The 17626-nt window shown below is 53.0% G+C and overlaps 1 protein-coding gene across 16 annotated transcripts in view; it reads left to right on the forward strand.

Moving 5' to 3' along the window:
• Positions 1-17626, forward strand: part of Ttc39a (tetratricopeptide repeat domain 39A) — a 71768-nt gene that overhangs the window by 23441 nt on the left and 30701 nt on the right. For 12 of the 16 annotated variants that reach the window (XR_005090884.1, XM_037202797.1, XM_037202801.1 and 9 more), the window contains exons 3-13: positions 5346-5477; positions 6191-6267; positions 6675-6742; positions 10350-10414; positions 12240-12323; positions 12496-12595; positions 13293-13358; positions 15594-15702; positions 16140-16207; positions 16292-16351; positions 17397-17558. Coding sequence is in view for 15 of the 16 variants with exons in the window: in XM_037202797.1 (XP_037058692.1) it covers positions 5346-5477; positions 6191-6267; positions 6675-6742; positions 10350-10414; positions 12240-12323; positions 12496-12595; positions 13293-13358; positions 15594-15702; positions 16140-16207; positions 16292-16351; positions 17397-17558 (991 nt within the window). In the remaining variant the exon portion in view is untranslated. The remainder of the gene's footprint in view (positions 1-5345; positions 5478-6190; positions 6268-6674; positions 6743-10349; positions 10415-12239; positions 12324-12495; positions 12596-13292; positions 13359-15593; positions 15703-16139; positions 16208-16291; positions 16352-17396; positions 17559-17626) is intronic. The other 4 variants (XM_037202799.1, XM_028888898.2, XM_028888914.2 and 1 more) reach the window with 1 other exon arrangement.

Below are 17626 nucleotides of genomic sequence, written 5' to 3' on the forward strand. Positions count from 1 at the left end.
CTATAATCCAGTAGGAGGCAGAGGCAGGTGGAGCTCCATGAGTTCGAGGCCAGCCTGGTCTGTATAGTGAGTTCCAGTATAGCCAAGGTAACACAGAAAGATCCTTTCTAAAAAGAAGAGTTTAGCTTTCTTACCTGAATATGAATATGATGGTGTGCACCCTTCCCCTCCCCTAGTACTTGGGAGGTAGAGATAGAAAGTTCAGGAGTTCAAAGTCATCCTCTGCTACAGAACAAATTCAAGGCTGGCCTGGGCTACATGAGATCTTTATCTTGTTTGTTTGTTTGAAGACAAGATTTCTTTATGTAGCTTTGGAGCCTGTCCTGGAACTCACTCTGTAGACCAGGCTGGCCTTGAACTCACAGAGATCCACTTGCCTCTGCCTCCCGAGTGTTGGGATTAAAGGCGTGTGTGTGTGTGTGTGTGTGTGTGTGTGTGTGTGTGTGTGTGTGTGTGTGTGTGTGTGTAAGCCAAATGAACCCTTCCCCCACCAGGTTGCTCTTGGTCGTGGTGTTTAATCACAGCAACAGTCACTCTGACTAAGTCCTAATTCTTACCCTGTGTGTGTCCCCTTCTCAGAAATGTTTCAGATCTACTATTCCTGCCTGTCCAGGTTTCAGAGCAGTGGGCTGGGACAAAGGTCTTGTTCATGCTGTGGTTTTGTAACCAACTCTCTCTGTTCTAGGAAGTTCCCTTAGTCTTCTGTTCCCTTTCCTTCAGTCAGGTGTTGGGCTTCCCAGGTGAGCCTTCCCTATGCTTCGCATTCCCCTCCCCTCCCCCTCCTTGTTTCTTTTTAAAGTGTGTGTGTGTGTGTGTGTGTGTGTGTGTGTGTGTGTGTCCACTGCATGTATGTTGAGGTCTGAGGACAACTTTTGGAGTCAGTTCTGTCCACCGCGGGGATTCGGGGATTGAACTCAGATCTTGGTAGCAAGTGCCCTTACCCGCTGAGCATCTTGCTGAGCGCTCACTTGATTTCTGTCTTTTCCCTTCTGAGTGTCACTAAGTCCTTCCCTTGACTACTTGTGACTTCCGTGATCACATGACCAATTTCCTAATACTCATTGTTTCTCTGCATATTCTCTTTTGTCCTATTTTTCTTTCTTTCTTTCTTTCTTTCTTTTTTTTTAACTTTCGTGTTTGTGGGTATGTGTGTGATGCGCATGTGTCAGGGTGTGTGTGAATGGGTGTGTGTGCATGCACGTGGGGGCCCAAGGTTGATGCTGGAATCATCCTTGATCACTCTTCCACCTCATCGATTGAGACAGAGTCTTGGAATCAAACCCACCGCCTGTTGATGTGGCTAGTCTTGCTACCCAGCTTGCTCTGGGGATCCCCCTGTCTCCACATTCTTGGGGTAGAATTATAGGTGGTCCACCACACCTACCTAGCATTTATGTGGGTTTCTGGGGATCCTCCAGTCCCCATACTCAGACTGCAATTGCTTTAACTGTGGAGCTATCTCTCCAGGCCCCCTCTTTATGTTTTTACTTGTATTTTATGTATATTGGTGTTGGCCTGCATGTATGTCTGTGTATCATGTGTGTGCCTTGTACCCAGGCACAGAACCAGAAGAGAAATTCAGATCCCCTGGAAGTAGAGTTTAAAAAAAAAAATGGTGACTCATCATGTGGGTGCTGGGAATTGAACCTGGGTCCTTAGCAAGAGTAAATGCTTTTAACTGCCAAGCCATATATCCAGCCACCATCCCCTTTTATTTGAGACAAAAATCTTACTATTTAGTCCAGGGTGACCTCATACTTGAGATCCTCCTGCCTCAGGTTGCCCATTTCTGGGATTGCAGGCATGTGCAACCATGCCTGGAATCAGGATGCCTGCCGCACTTCTAGGACAAACTGTTTCCCTATGCCAGTCTGGGAGGTCAGTGGCAAGTTCCCTGCATCTCACCTCAGGGCAACCCAAAATTATCAAACGTCCCAGGGAAGTAAAATCACACCCCACCCGCGACCACCAAAGACGCTTTCCAGAAACTGTCCGATTTCCTTTTACAGAGTGAGACAAAAGTACCTTCACTGGGACCCACTGCTCCAGAGTGTCGGTCGTCAATAACAATACAGCCCCTTGGCCCCACTTATACCCACTGAAGCTTCCGAGAAGGTTGGGTCCACAGTTGTTCATGATTCCATCTTGTACACAGGTCTGCTTGGCCGTCCTGATCCTAGTGAGGGGGGTTGGGTAGCACCCCTTCTGTGCTCACCAGGGTTTACCGTGTTCCCCTCCCTGCCTCTGCCTCTGCCTCTGCTGTCTGGATGTCACGTCTCTGAATAAGACTGTCTGCACCGCTGGGTGATGATTCTTAGCACTCTGTCTCCAGGCACTGTCTGGAACATGGAGACAACCCCAATAATTTTTTTTTTTTCTGTTGAATAAATGGCCACGGCTTGTCAGTGGCAGAGCTTGGATTCAAATCCAGGCCCACCCTGGCTGCAGGCTGCATTCTGATTGCTGGCCTCTCCCAGGTCTCATGCAGGGTGGCATGGTCACCTTGCTTGGAAGGGCCTCAGGTGGCTTCCTCCCAAAGAAGCACAGCCAAGAAGATAAGTGAGTTCCTGGTGCAGGAAGTTCAGGGTAGGCCCATGCGAGGTCCTGGAGGTTCTCTGAGGAAGAGGCTAGGCCACCTGCTAAGCATAAGGGGCCAGGCAGTGCTGGGAGGAATGACAGGAAATTTGTCTCTGGGCAGGATGAGGGTCTTAGCTGAGGCTGACCCCAGCTCAGAAGTCACCTGTCTGTGGGGCAGTTCCTTACAACCTTGCTCAGCAGCAGCTTGGGGGAGTGAGCAGTTGTGCAGCCCCGGCCTGGGGTTCCTAACTGGGTACAGCAGAAGGGCTCAGGGCTCAGGGTGAGGAGGCCAGATGTTGGGGCTGAGGCAGGGAAGGAGCGTTGCCAAGGAGTTGGCAAGGCCTCAACCTTGCCTTGCTAGTGGAGGAAGAGCAGGCTTGAGAAGCCCCCTGGCCCACTGTCTACCCTCGCCTCCATCATGACAGCTGGTCTGGGCCCTAGGAGGTGGGACTCCAGCGGTTCTCCTTCCACAGAGCTGGGTGCAGCTCAGGGGTCCAAGTGCCCTATGTACAAACGTGTGGCACACGTAAGACTCTGGGTATCTGAATTTGGGGGGTCACCATACCTCTGTATCCCATTTCCCACTCCAGGCCACTCGAGGTTGTGGGCTGGTGAGGGCCAGGATTCCTAGCCAAAGGTACATGTTGGGGCCTTGGATCTCGGACTAGAAATTCCACTTTGTCTGCCAGCTGCCTGGGCAGGGCTTCTTCCTTCTGGGCCCAGCAGGTGTGACTGGGTGGGTAGGGCTGAGTCCTGGGGCGCAGGATGCAAAGGAAGAGGGAGAGAGAAACAGGGTGGAGAGACCCTGGGGAAGAGTCCAGGAAGCGGGGAATGTTCTGAGAGATGCTATCGGTCCTGTTAGGGAAGGCCCTTGGGGAAGTGACTCTGGACACTGGTAGAACAGAGGGACAAAGAGACTCACATTTACTGAGCAGGGTTGATGTGACCTGAGATCTGGAAGAACAAATTCACTCTGGAAGCTCCAGGACAGAGAGATTATTGTATTCATTTTTCTCTGTCTTTCTTCCTTTCCCCTTTTCCTTCCTCCCTCCCTCCCTCCCTCCCTCCCTCCCTCTCTCTCTCTCTCTCTCTCTCTCTCTCTCTCTCTCTCTCTCTCTCTCTCTGTGTGTGTGTGTGTGTGTGTGTGTATGTGTATGTGGCTGGCTGGCTGGAACTTGCCGTATAGACCAGGCTAGTCTTGAACTTGCCTCTGCATTCTGAGTGCTCCACCATGCCCAGCTGTATTTGTTTTTCTATAGAGGGGAATCCTGAGATTCAGAGAGGCCAAGACACCTACCAGAGTCACACAGCAGGCGCCTGGCACAGCCAGGATTCCAGCCTGTGTCTGAGGGACTCTAAAGTCCAGGTTGAGCACACCCCCGTGACAGGCAGCCAGATCCTTTCCACTGGCCGCCGTTCCTCCTCATGGCACAGATCGGAAGGTATCTGGGAACAGGCAGGAATGGGAGAAATCCACCCGCCTTTTGTTCCTTTGGCCCTCAAGAATCCTGACTGATAGCAGGCATATGCCTGTAATCCCAGCACGTGGGAAGTAGAGGGAGACCTGTTTAATGAAGTCTGGGACCCTGCCTCAAAAACAAACAAACAAACAAACAAACAAACATCAACAACAACAAAGCCCAACTGAAGAGAGTCACCCAGAAGGAAAAGAGTAACTCATCCACAAGCTCTGCTTTGACTGGAAAGGAAGGTGGCTAAAGTCACGTGATCTAACAAGAAAACCCTTTATGAACCCTGGCCATCTCTCTCCTCCGACGTTCCCAGCCGTGGCCTGGTAGTTCTGTAAATAATTGACCGAGGCATTCGGGGAAGGGAACCAAACCGTGCAGGCTCCTGCCATGGCAGGCAAGCTGTTCCCCTGCCAGACTCAGTGGCTCCAGCCACCCAGCACCATCACCCCCTGGTGCTGGGGTCATAGCCAAGTTCCAGGCTGCTGCACAGGAGGGAGGAGGTGAAGAAGGCTTTCTGAGGCTGCCCTGGCTCAGCCCTGTCACATCAGGCCACAGAGATGAGTCATGCCAAGCCCTGTCCCCACGGTACCCACAGTCTGCAGAGGGAGAGTTAAGCTTGTGCTCGTGGGCTGAGTGTGGTCTGGGCCTTGTCATCGGCGTGTGGTTCTCAAGAAGGAGCCTGAATTCCCAGGGGTCTTGAAGGCTGTGGTGACTGAGTCAGAAAGACATCTCAAGCTGGAGGAGCAGCCTGGGCGAGGGTCTGGAAGAGGAATGTGTGAGGGCTCGGGTCGTCAGGCTTGGTGGCAAGCGTCTTTCCATGCTGAGGCATCTCGCTGGCTCCAGGGCTTGAGTGCTGGGAGGTTCTGCCAGGTGCTGTAGGTCAGGCGAGATGGGGAAGCAGTAGTAACAGGTCTAGATGGTCCTGGGGCCGGCAGGACCAGAGGAGGAGGACCAGAAGGCAAGAGGTGGGTAGAGTACCGTGTGTGGGCAAGAACAGCCTCAGGCCAGCACCAGGACTGTGTCCCCTCCCCAGGAAGGTCACTTGTGGTTACTCCGCAGGAAGAAGAGGAGCTGGGAACTGGACCGAGATCTTTTGTTTTTTAATTAGTTTTTCAACTTTTGCTGTATCTTACTTCTGCAATGCGTCCTTACCCCATTGCTCTCCCCCTTCCTCCTGGAATGGAGGCCGTTTGAGATGCCATGAAAGGGTCAGACTTTCAAAACCGTGTCTCCCGCAGCCAGCCAGCCAGCCAGCCAGCCACGTCTGGTGCTCTCAATGTCCACTTTGTCCCACAGAACCAAGGAGAGCATGTACCACTCGCTGACCTACGCCACCATCCTGGAGATGCAGGCCATGATGACCTTCGACCCCCAGGACATCCTGCTTGCCGGCACCATGATGAAGGAAGCACAGTCCCTGTGTCAGAGGTGGGAGCCGTGGGGACAGGGAGAGGGTCGTGAGGCCCCCCTTTCTGTCTCCTTCCTAACCAAGTGCCCGGGGTGCCCGCTAAGGGCTGCTGCTTCTGGCTAGGAGGTCCTGTGTCCTCCGGTGTGAGAACTGTCTCTGTAGCAGGGCTGTGGAGCCTTGTCTGAGCCCATCACTGGGGGGAAAATGGATTCTGTCTCTGCCGCTTTTTAACTCTGTCTTGGGCAGGCCCCTCTCGGTTCTCAACTTTCTTCATTTTTAAAAGAGGTGTGGGTGATGATGATGAGTCACGGCATTGCCCTGGGGACCCTGTGGCAGGGCCTGGTGTGTACTTGAGTGAGTTTAGTCCATGGTCCGTGAATACCACTGGGCATACACCCACATCTGCTCTGGCCCAGGCCCTGGGGATCCAGGAAATCATTAGGCCTGGACTAGGGGTTGGGATTATGACTCAGTTGGCAGAGCACTTGCTTAGCATATGGGGTGCTCTGGGTTTGAACCCCAGCCCAGTGGAGAAGGGAGGAAGGATTCCAGGAAGCCAGCCCTGGATTGGGAGAGCTGTGGACCTGAGTCTGGAGACTTCTGTGGGAGGTGCCTACAAACCTTCAACTATTTGAAAGTATAGCACAGGGTGTGTATAACAAAGACAAGTGTGGCCCAGGCTGGTCCCTCTTTCAGCCTCATGGAGCCATCAGGGACCCCTTTCCTTCTCCAGGTACCGGAAGAAGTTGTCTATGTCAGACTCTTTGAGCAACCTGGTACACCGTCCCACCCTGGACCAGTTCACGGAAGGTATGGCGTTCCAGGTGTCCTTTCAAGCGTGGGCTCTGGTGGCCCAGAGAGGGGAGGGGGGTGTGGAGGGGAGAATGGAGGGAAGGGGAAGGGAGGGGAGAATGGACAGGAGGGGAGTGTGGAGGGGAGGGGAAGGGAGGGTGGAGGGAGGAGAGAGAAGTTACCTATTCTGGTGTCCCCAGGGGGGCTGTGCTATGGCCTGATGCCGGGACACAGGTGGCCCTGGCCTGGGGCCTTTGGAGAAGCCCAGGCACCCAACAGCACGATCAGCTAAGCCCCTGGAACCCTGAAAACCGTGGCTTTGCTCCTCAGGTCCAGGGCTGTGTAGAAAGCACCCTAGTGACTCCATGTGGCTTTACCTGAGCCTCCTGCCTGGGACCTTAGGCTTTTTTTTTTTTTCCCTGCAGAGGAAATCCATGCAGAGGTCTGTTATGCAGAGTGTCTGCTGCAGAGAGCGGCCCTGACCTTCCTTCAGGTAGGGAAGCTCTCCTCACCCCAGCCTACCCCACACTGTGCAAAGAGTCTTAGAATTCTGGGTCAGCCCAGGCATGACTTGCCCCCTGAGAAGTGGCAAAGCCTGAGGCTCAGAGTCCCAAGCCTGGCCAGGCTGGGTGAGGGGGGGTAGGCGTCTCTCAATCCTTTCTGTCACTACTGCTCCTGTTCAGTCACATGCACACAGGCATTGCCACAGATCTGCTCGGCTTGGTTTATGCAGCAAGCGCTTGCAGCAAATAATATAGCGGGCTATGCAGCTCTATAGATCTGCCATCTTGCATGTGCCTGTGATGTGTGTGTGCGCGTGTGCGTGTGCGTGCGTGTGTGTGTGTGTGTGTGTGTGTGTGTGTGTGTGTGTGTGTGTGGTGTGTGCGTGGAGAGCGGAGGTTGATGTTAGGAGATTGTGTCTTCCTCTTACTCTCCAGCCTTTTCATATTTATTTAGTGCATACATGTGTGTGCGTATGTGTGTGTGTGTGTGAGTGTGTGTGTGTGAGTGTGTGTGTGTGAGTGTGTGTGTGTGAGTGTGTGTGTGTGAGTGTGTGTGTGTGTGTGTGTGTGTGTGTGCCAGTGTGCCTGTGATGGCGAGGGGGAAGGTATGCTATAGATGTGTGGAGGCCAAAGGAGATCTTTTTGGGAATTGGATCTCTCCTTCTACTTTGTTTTTGAGGCAGAGGCCCTGCTTATTTCTGCTGCTGAGCTGTGTGTGCTGGGCTAGCTGGCCTCAAAGCTTCCAGATGATTCTCCTGTCTCTGCCTCCGTCCTCTGGGAGGGATTACAGATGCACTCCACTCATCTGGCTTTGAACATGGGTTCCAGGATCAAATTCTGCCCTTAGGCTTACGTGGCAAGCACTTGGCTGTGGGGGCCAAGTGTCTCCCGAGTCCCTGGATATCATAGCACTTGGGAGGCAGAGGCAGCTGGATATGCCATGTTTGCATAATTCACAACACGAGGTCCTGTCTGATGTGTTTACACTTGTTACTTAACCCCTCACAGGACAGCAAAGCAGAGGACTCTTCTCCCTAAGGTCACAGGATTAGCAAATAGTGAACTGGGATTTGGATTTGGTTCTGGCCAAGTCAGAGATGGGTCTCCCTACCACAGTGGGAATTACACACACCATCACCGCACAGTTTTACTAGAACTCCTTGGCTAGCACGTGTGTGTGTGTGTGTATGTGTGTGTGTGTGTGTGTGTATGTGTGTGTGTGTGTGTGTGTGTGTGTTGGAGGAGGGTAAATGCATTGTAGTGTTGGTTGCTATTTGTTTTCTTTAGCTTGTTTTTTGTTTTTTTAGACAGGGTCTCATTATGCAGCTCTAACTGATCTGGAACTCACTATGTAGACCAAACCGGCCTTGAACTCACAGCAATCCGGCTGCCTCTGCCTCCCAAGTGCTGTGATGGAAGGCGTGTACTACCTGGCTTCTTGAGCTCTTTTTAATTTTAAAAAATATTATTATTGTATTTTATGTGTGTAGGTGTTTTGCCTGCATGCATGTCTGTGTACTAAATACATACCTGGTGCCCTCAGAGGTCAGAAGGCATTTGGATTCTCAGGAAGTGAAGTTACAGACAGTTGTGAACCACCAAGTGGATGCTGGGAATTGAAACTTAGGCTCTCTGGAAGAACAGCCAATGAGCCATTTATCAGTCCATATACTATTACTTGTATGTACTTTTCTTTTCTTTTTCGAGACATGGTTTCTCTATGTAGCCTTGGCTGTTCTGGAACTTGCTCTGTAGACCAAGCTGGCCTCAAACTCAGAGATCCACTGGCTTCTGCCTCTCGAGTGCTGGGATTAAAGGTGTGTACCACCACTGCCTGGCTAGCTCTTTTTTTTTTAAATTATAATTTAGTTACAACATTTTCCCCTTCCCTTTCTTCTAAACCCTCTCATATACCCCTCTCCTTCAAACTCATGACCTCTTTTTTCACTAATTGTTGTCATATGCAATATATGTATGTATATACAATATATATGGAAATACATATATTCCTAAATATAACTTCTTTAGTCTGTATAATGTTGCTTGCATCTATGTGTCCAGGGCTGACAGTTGGGCACTGGACAACCACTTGGGGTGCTCTTCCCTGGAGAAGACCGCCCCTCCCATGTCCAGCTCTCCTCGGTTGCCTGTAGTTTTTTGTGTAGAGCTGAGCTTCACGGCCTTTCCCTGTATGCTTTGTCATGCCCATTGGTGACATCCTTGGTCAGCTCACTGTTAGGTAGTCACGTTGGTGAGACCCTATGGGCGTGGCCTCAGACATCCCCGGAGACGCAAGCTCCCAGCAAACTCCCTGATCCTCGGTCTCTTACAGTCTTCGCCCCTCTTTGCAATGCTCCTCCAATACTCACGACTTCCCTGGCACTAGCAGTTGGCTAGGTTTCCACCAATAGCCACAGTTTCCCTCTTCCTGAGGGGGTCTTAAATCAATTAGAGAGCCGTTGGTTACCCCCAAGGTATGCATGCCACCAGTGCGCCCTTAGGATGATCACGCCATGATGTAGTTCATAGATGTCATAGGCCGGAATCCTTAGTTTTTAAAATCTTCTGGCTCTCAGGTGATTGGAGCTGGACCAATCCTAATCCTCAGTTTGGGACTCACTGAAACAAGAATGGCATTTTATTTTGCTTGCTTTCTATTATATATTATATAGTATATATTACATAATCACACATACCCTGATTCTGCTGGAGGCCAGAGCCTACACAGCAAGACTCACCCACACACATACACACTGTCCCAGCCTCCTTCCTAGGGGAAGCTATTACCTCCCTCATCGCCCCCGCATTTGTGTTTTCCATTTGTGTCTGAACAGCATATTGTTAAGCTTTGGTCGGTTCTGTGTCACAAAGGCTTCCAGTTGTGTAGGACTGGGATTCTCCACCTGTCTTTGTGTGGCTGGATAATATTCTTTTTTTTTTTTTTTTCGAGACAGGGTTTCTCTTTGTAGCTTTGCGCCTTTCCTGGGACTCACTTGGTAGTCCAGGCTGGCCTCGAACTCACAGAGATCCGCCTGACTCTGCCTCCCGAGTGCTGGGATTAAAGGCGTGCGCCACCACCGCCCGGCTTGGATAATATTCTTATATGTGAACATGCCTCCGTTTACCTAGCTTCCATGGGTGAGCCTCGGTTGCTTTTGGTTCTTGGTTTCATGGACCCTGATGCTGTGGACATTCCTGACAAGGCTTTGCAGCCCATGTCCATTCTTTTTCTGAGTGGACGCCCAAGATTGGAGCACCAGACAGGCTGGGGATTGCTGGGACGTTAAATAACATATTACAGTAATCATCTTTAACATTCTAAAAATGAGCAGCCCTCTTCATCTCACATGGGCCTTCCACCTAGTGGGGGACACCGTTGACTCTGTGTGTGTGTGTGTGTGTGTGTGTGTGTGTGTGTGTGTGTCTGAGAAGGGGGGTTGTGGCAGCCTGCTTTGGGTGACCTCTGACCACTCCCGCCTCATCTGTCATGGATCTGGGCACAAGGTGGGGGCCCGTCAAGGCCCACAGCCCTGGGTGACCCTCCAGCCTACAGTTACCCGCCTTGGACCCAGTTCTCTTCATCTCTCCCCACCACAGGATGAGAACATGGTGAGCTTCATCAAGGGCGGCATCAAGGTTCGAAACAGCTACCAGACGTACAAGTAAGCGGGGCCAGCCTGCAGGGAGCTGGAAGCCTGGGACCAAGGAGTCTCTCGCCCGTCCTCTCAGGCTGCATTGTGGGAGACCCGAAGTTTAAAAAACCGGGGGCTCAAACAGATTTCTGTACCTTCAAAACCTCCATTTTCTGGAATAATGCTCTGGTTTTCTGGCTATACTTGTATGATTGGCTTCTTGAATGCCTTGTCTCTTGGGGAAGAAGATGACCCAGAGTCTACACAAACAGCCTGGGCTGGTGGGCAGGGAGGCAGACGGACAGAGGACCTCAGGGAACAGCAGCAGAACTGCATACAGATCCGTAAAGGCCCAAATGCTGCTTTTCCTAGAAAATCTTCCTTGACCTTTTTAACATGCAGGGATACCACGTTGTGTACACAGACATAGACACACACACACACACACACACACACGCACGCATGCTCCCTGTCTTGGAGTGTTTCTATTGCTGTGATATGGTGGGGTGCAGGCAGACAGGGTGCTGGAGAAAGAGATAAGGGTCCTACAGTTTGACCTGGAGGCAGCAGGAAGTGGTCTGAGACACTGGGCGTGGCTTGAGCATAGAGGAGCCCTCAGAGCCCCCTTCTCCACGGTGACACACTTCTCCAACAAGGCCACACCTACTCTGTCAACAAAGCCACACCTCCTAATAGTTCCCCTCCTGCTGAAATAATTTCCACACTATGTCCGGGTCCCCGACAGAAGTCTCTGGGCCAGGGACAGGTGTGCTGATGGTTCAAAGCTTGAGGACAGCCCAGAGCACTTTTACCCAGTACTGTCCCTTATCTACAAGTCTGAAATCAGATAAAGAAACCCAGCTCTCCCTCCCTCCCCTAAGTTATACATTCGAACTTATTTCCCATTACACTTTGAGAACTCTTGCTGTCTTTACCTCCCCTACCAGGGTGACTGTTCCCTGCCCAGGACACCAAAAGGCTTGTGCTGGAATTGTCCAGGGATAACTAGACAGGTGCTTCAGTCCCTCCAATGTCCTTGCCAGCTTCCAGAATGGTGACTGCAGAGCACACACCTGGTCAGGCCACCCCTCCCGACTCCCGAGGCCCCTCTTGCTTACAGAGTGGAGTCCCCCCCCCCATCTTTACTGCCTCTCCCACATCACTCCGCTGCAGACCTTTAGGTCTGCCCTCAGCTCTCAGATATGCCAAGATCATCTGTGCCTCACAGCTTTTGGACATGTTGTCTCTGTCAGAACAGTCACCAGGCCAGTTCCAGTTCACCTCCCAGGTTCTAGCTCCCAGCTCTCCAGCCAGGTTCTAGGTCACACATCTCCCAGGTTCTAGCTCCCAGGTCTCCTCCCAGGTTCTAGGTCACACATCTCCTCCCAGGTTCTAGTTCACATGTCACCTCTCCACTTAAATACCATCTGAAAAACCCTCTTTATCCCCAAACTAAGTCCAGCCCCAGGGTTCTTTTCCTTTCAAGAGATTGGTGGAGACTGTCCTCTAAAGGCTAGAGCTGTGGGGACAGGGTGAGGCTATTGTGATCTCTGCTGCCTTCTAGTGCCTGGTTCAGAGAAGCCTGGGGCTGATGGCTGCCTAGAAAGCCTCTGTGCTGTTGGTACCTAGGAGAAAGAGGGTTGGATTCCAGCCAAGTGAACGCCAAGGAAACGTCCTGGGTGTTTGTATCTGCCCAGTGGTTCTCATCTGGGGTGTCTGCGCCCCCTATCAGACACTGCTCCAGAGACATCCTGGTTGTCCCACTGAAGAGAGGCTCCTGCTCACACCCAGAGGGAGGAGGGCAGGAGTGTCTTCAACATCCTACACTGGCAACAGGTCCTCTCCTTTCCCCCAGTAAAGAATTATCCAGCCTAAGAGGGCAGATGAGGCCGGTGAAGGGTATTGTACCACTGGGGACACAATATGGTGCCGTTTCGGGGTGAGGAACATGCATCTGTGGTGGTAGACAAGAGGGAAGTTCATTGAGCATCAGCTCTCTGGGTCTGTAGACTCTCAATCCACCACTGTTGAGTTCTGGGCCCACCCTGTCAGGGAGGAGGGGGTGGACCAGCCTGGCTCCCGCAGATGGCTAAGCAGCACCCTTCCCACAGGGAACTGGATAGCCTCGTCCAGTCCTCCCAGTACTGCAGAGGAGAGAGCCACAGGCACTTTGAAGGAGGGGTGAAGCTCGGTGTAGGCGCCTTCAACCTGGTGAGTAGGAGCCCCTCCTTTCTTCAGGGTCTGGGCCCCAGATGCAGCTCCCCTGCATGTCCTGGTCCCGCACAAGGTCACCCCTGTGTGCCACTGTGCCTGGCTGCATCCTAGGCATGGGACCTGGAGATGATTCTTGAATATTACCAGCCTTAAGGGGCTCAAGCTGGGGTGTCACATAGGGTGACCCCCTTTAGAGAGTCTACATGTGCATCTTGTGCCTCCCCTGTAGCTTGAACCCCTGAGAAGGTAACTGTAGCCATAGACATTGACAACCCCAGAAACTCAGACCACTTCTGGCCCAGATCGCTGCCTGTCAAGCACTTCCCAGGGGAAAGGAGAGGCCAGGAAGCAGCTGTAACCCACAGGGGACAGGGATCCAAGTTCTCTTCAGGGCCACTGGAGAGAGTTCCCGGGGAGGGAGATAAGCATTGCAATGACTCTTAGATCCATCAAGAGTTCAGGCCGGGAAGGGTATGCCAGGCAGAAGGAGCAGCGTGGGCTGGGTTGGAGCACCACAGAAATGCTGAGCCTGTCTGTGAGGGAAGGGGCTGGTCCTGGGAGATGGTGTAAAGACTGGCATGGGTCTGGAAGAGGTGGCCACCCTCTCCTACCTGGGTAAAGGGCTAGCTGTGGGTGGGGTCCTCTGACTTTCCCGAGGATGCCCTCCACACACCCACTGCCTCTGATCCCGCAGACGCTGTCCATGCTTCCCACTAGGATCCTGAGGCTGCTGGAGTTTGTTGGGTTTTCAGGAAATAAGGTAACTGCCAAACTTTGGGTACCCACCATCTGCCCAGTCCAGGGCTGGAGCTGGGCCAGACAGAGTGGGGCTGAGGGATCATGGGGCCTGGTGCCAGTCCTGGCTTAGATCCCTCTCTGTGTGTGGCCCTGGGGAGAGTCTAGACCTCTCTGAGCCGCAGCCTTCCCTCGGGGTTTGTGAAGGCACAGATCTCTCCTTGTCTGCTGTCTTGCAGGGTAGGGGACTGTGTGATAAGGGTAGATGAGAGGGCAGCCCCATAGGGGCCAGAGGCCACACTGTCTTTCCATGACACGTGTCAGGATCCCAGTCTTTCCCCATTGGTTACCTGCTCACTTCAAGGCCTTGAGCTTTTGGTGCTTCTACTTCATCTGTGAGTGTTCAGGGAGCCCTGTGCATCCAACCTTGAGAGGAACCAGGGCACTCACTGAGGCCAAGACCTGGCACACAGGCAGGGGCTGGAGGAAGCAGACCGAGGCCGCCCCCTTGAAGAGGTCACCAGTGTGGTGGAAGGAACACTGTCCAGGAAGTAACATTCGTCCCCAGCCTCCTCCTCTCCTCCCTGTGACCCTGGGCAATTCCCTTTTTCCCATGAGCCTTCTCTCTGTAAAAATAAGAGGCTCCATTGTCCTGCAGATGCTGGTATGTGTGTTCTCTCTGGCTCTTCCTGATATCCTATATGTATGTGAATCCCTGCTTTTTGGTTTAACCTGTTATTTGTCCCAAAAATGACATTTCTTTTCACATATATAGTGTTCTGCCTGCATGTATGCCTGCACACCAGAAGAGGGCACCAGATCTCATTACAGATGGTTGTGAGCCACCATGTGGTTGCTGGGAATTGAACTCAGGACCTCTGGAAGAACAAGCAGTGCTCTTAACCTCTGAGCCATCTCTCCAACCCAATGACATCATTTTTAAAGGAAATGTTATTATACAATATCCATCTTTGCTTTTTTTTTTTTTGTATTTTGAGGCAGGGTTTCTCTTTGTAATAGTTCTGGCTGTCCTGGAACTCACCCTGTAGACCAGGCTGGTCTTGAACTCACAGAGATCCACTTCCCTTAGCCTCCTGAGTGCTGGGATTAAAGGCGTGCACCACCACTGTCCGTCAAAATCCATCTTATTTAATCATGAAAAAAAGCGTTAGGAGTGCCATACAGAGCCAGGCATGATGGTGCACAACACTCAGGATGCAGAAGCAGAGGCAGGAGGGTCTCTGAGTTTAAGGCCAGCAGCCTGGTCTATATGGTGGGTTTTAGGGCAGTTAGAGATATATGGTGAGACCCTGTCTCAACAAACAAAACCAAACAGTGCCGCATAACAGTCTTCAGAAATAGATGTGGGGGCTGGAGAGATGGCTCAGAGGTTAAGAACACCGACTATTCTTCCAGAGGTCCTGAGTTCAATTCCCAGCACCCACATGGTGGCTCACAACCATCTCTAATGAGATCTGGCGCCCTCTTCTGTGTACATAATAAATAAAAAAATGTTTAAAAAACAAAAAACAAAAACAGATGTGGGGTTGGCCACGCTCAGCCTGTGCGGCTTCTCCTTATGGGTGAGAGCTGAGCTCTATGTGAACCCAGATCTGGGGTTTCCCCGGGGCACCATCAAAAGGACAGAACACAAAGGCGGGAAACAGGCCACAAGGCTCAGTGCCTGCTAAGGCCCATCCTTGGCCCTGGGAAATCCCGTCTGTAGCTCCAGAGGCTGGTGGGTTGCTCCCTAGAGCAGGCAGTTGGGCAGGTGGTCTCAGGAAGGCTGAGGTGGGAAGGTCCACCCTACCCTGCAGCTGCAGCTTGGGTGGAGCCTGTCCCAGACCGGGGCAGCTGTGGAGGGTTTGAGCAGGCCAGGCCTGTATTTGAGGAAAGGGCATGAATACTGAGGACGGTAGATGGAGGGCAGAGACTACACACACAGGTTGGGTCTGGTCCCAGTGAGGGTCTGGAACAGTCTCCCCCGGGAAGCTTTTCTGGGCCCCAGGCTTCTTCCCAGCACCGACTTGTAGTTGGGGTCGTTTTCCTGGCGTCATTCCTCCTCCTAAGCAGACAGGGCAGCTTGGCTGCCATGCCCATGACAGACAGGGTCAGGACTACGTAGGAGGGCAGCCCTCGGCTCGGGATCACAATCCTGGCGCCGCCGCCCCGGGCTCCGGAGAGAACGGTCTGTCTCATAAGTGCCCACCTGGGTCCCGCGATTGTCTGGGAACCCCATCCTATGATCTTGTCCCCCCAGGACTACGGGCTGCTGCAGCTGGAGGAGGGCGCGGCAGGGCACAGCTTCCGCGCAGTGCTGTGTGTCATGCTGCTGCTCTGTTACCACACCTTCCTCACCTTCGTGCTCGGTAGGGAGACCCGGGGTGCCGGGGTGCCGGGGTGGCGGGCTCCTGGGTGAGAGGCTGACCCTGCTCGGGCGCCCAGGACTGGGGCAGAGCCCGGTCAGTGGGCCTGCTGCACCCGGCCTGTTGAACCTCCACTTACTTACTCTCTGTGCAGGTTCCCGCTGTGAAATGGGGGTGATTGCGCCACCTTGTGGAAGGTGTGAAGATGCTGTCCCTTGTTCTAGATGCAGACTCAGAAATGGCCTCCAGGTTGTTGAGCCTGTGATGTGCCGGGACAGTATCCACACTAACTTATTCAAGCCTCCTGTCACAGATTGGGAGAATCGTGCCATTTCACAGAGGGAAAGGCAGAGGCCCCAAGAAAGCCTTGGCAGGTTTCTAGGAGGAAGACAGGTCCCAACAACGGTAACCTGAGCAATGCATCTCCTTGCCACCTGCAGGTACTGGGAATGTCAACATCGAGGAGGCAGAGAAGCTGCTGAAGCCCTACCTGAACCGATACCCCAAGGTGAGAGCAACCTCCGCTGGCCACCCCACCCCATCCCACCTGTACCCAGTGGACACACACAGATCCTCATGGGTGTCATTGCAGGGTGCCATCTTCCTGTTCTTTGCTGGGCGGATTGAAGCTATCAAAGGAAATATTGACGCCGTGAGTGATGTGGGGGTCTCTTGGGATGTCCCAGCCAGACACATACAAGCGTCCTTGGGGGTAGAGTGAGCCCATGAAAGAGCAGGGGTGGGAGAGGCACTCCTGACTGGGGTGGTCTGGGAGGAGGGAGGCCGTAGGCTTTTGATAGAGAGATATGGAGCATTCCTGGTCAGGAAAAGCTGCTGTCCAGCGCATGGTGACTAGGCTGGATGTGGTGAATAGGGTGGTGGGGGGGGGAGTGAGCTAGGAAGGGAAAGAACCATGGAAAGGGCAGGACAGGGCAGGTCACAGTCAGGGCCAGGCCCGGAGCACTGTGCTGATGTGGAGGACTACATTGTAGAGTCCTGGACGTCTCCAGCCAATCTTACCAGGGTAAATCCCCAGGTGTGGGTAACCATGGAAACGACTAGACTCTTTGGTGTTTTCTCTGAGGTGCAGACATTACATCAGTGTAATACTAACACCCTCTGGGGCTGGGTAGATGGCACACGAGGAGACAACCCGAGTTTAGTCCCTAGCACCCACGTGAAAAAGTCACGCGTGGTGGCACATGCTTAGAATCCCGGTCCTGGGGGGTGGGGGAGGGTAGGTCCCTGAGATTTGCTAGCCAGCCAGCCTAACCTAACTGGGGAGCCTCAGGTGTCAGTGAGAAACCCTGTCTCAAAACAAAGAGGGGCAGCTCCTGAGGAGAGGCACTTGAGGTTGACCCCTGGCCTCGACCCACGTCCATGTACACACCAATGCCAACATTGCAGTATTAACACCCTGTTCTTCTTGTCCTGTCCCCGCCCCCCCCCCCCCCCCCACACACACCAGTGTGCTCTGTTCCATGCTTTCATGTAGTGACAAACTCTCTAGAAACAATCACAGGCCTGTAGCCGATTAGAGCCAGGACAGGAAGCCAGATTCCCTCTTCTCCTGGACGGCTGGTGCAGTTCTGGACCACCATGCCTCAGGGGAGGCCATCCCTACGGTGGCGCTCAAGGGTGCGGAGGGTGCTGGGGCTGGGTGGGCCCTCCATAGGCTGACCTGCCGCTGCCCACAGGCCATCCGGCGCTTCGAGGAGTGCTGTGAGGCCCAGCAGCGCTGGAAACAGTTCCACCACATGTGCTACTGGGAGCTCATGTGGTGCTTCACCTACAAGGGCCAGTGGAAGATGGCCTACTTCTACGCTGACCTGCTGAGCAAGGAGAACTCCTGGTCCAAGGTGGGCTGACACTGTGGGTCAGGGCATTGGGTGGCCAGGGCTCACCCAGGCGGGCCAAGGAGCCCCTG

The sequence above is a fragment of the Peromyscus leucopus genome, chromosome 2 (genome assembly GCF_004664715.2).
Source record: "Peromyscus leucopus breed LL Stock chromosome 2, UCI_PerLeu_2.1, whole genome shotgun sequence".
In the NCBI taxonomy this organism is placed as follows: domain Eukaryota; kingdom Metazoa; phylum Chordata; class Mammalia; order Rodentia; family Cricetidae; genus Peromyscus; species Peromyscus leucopus.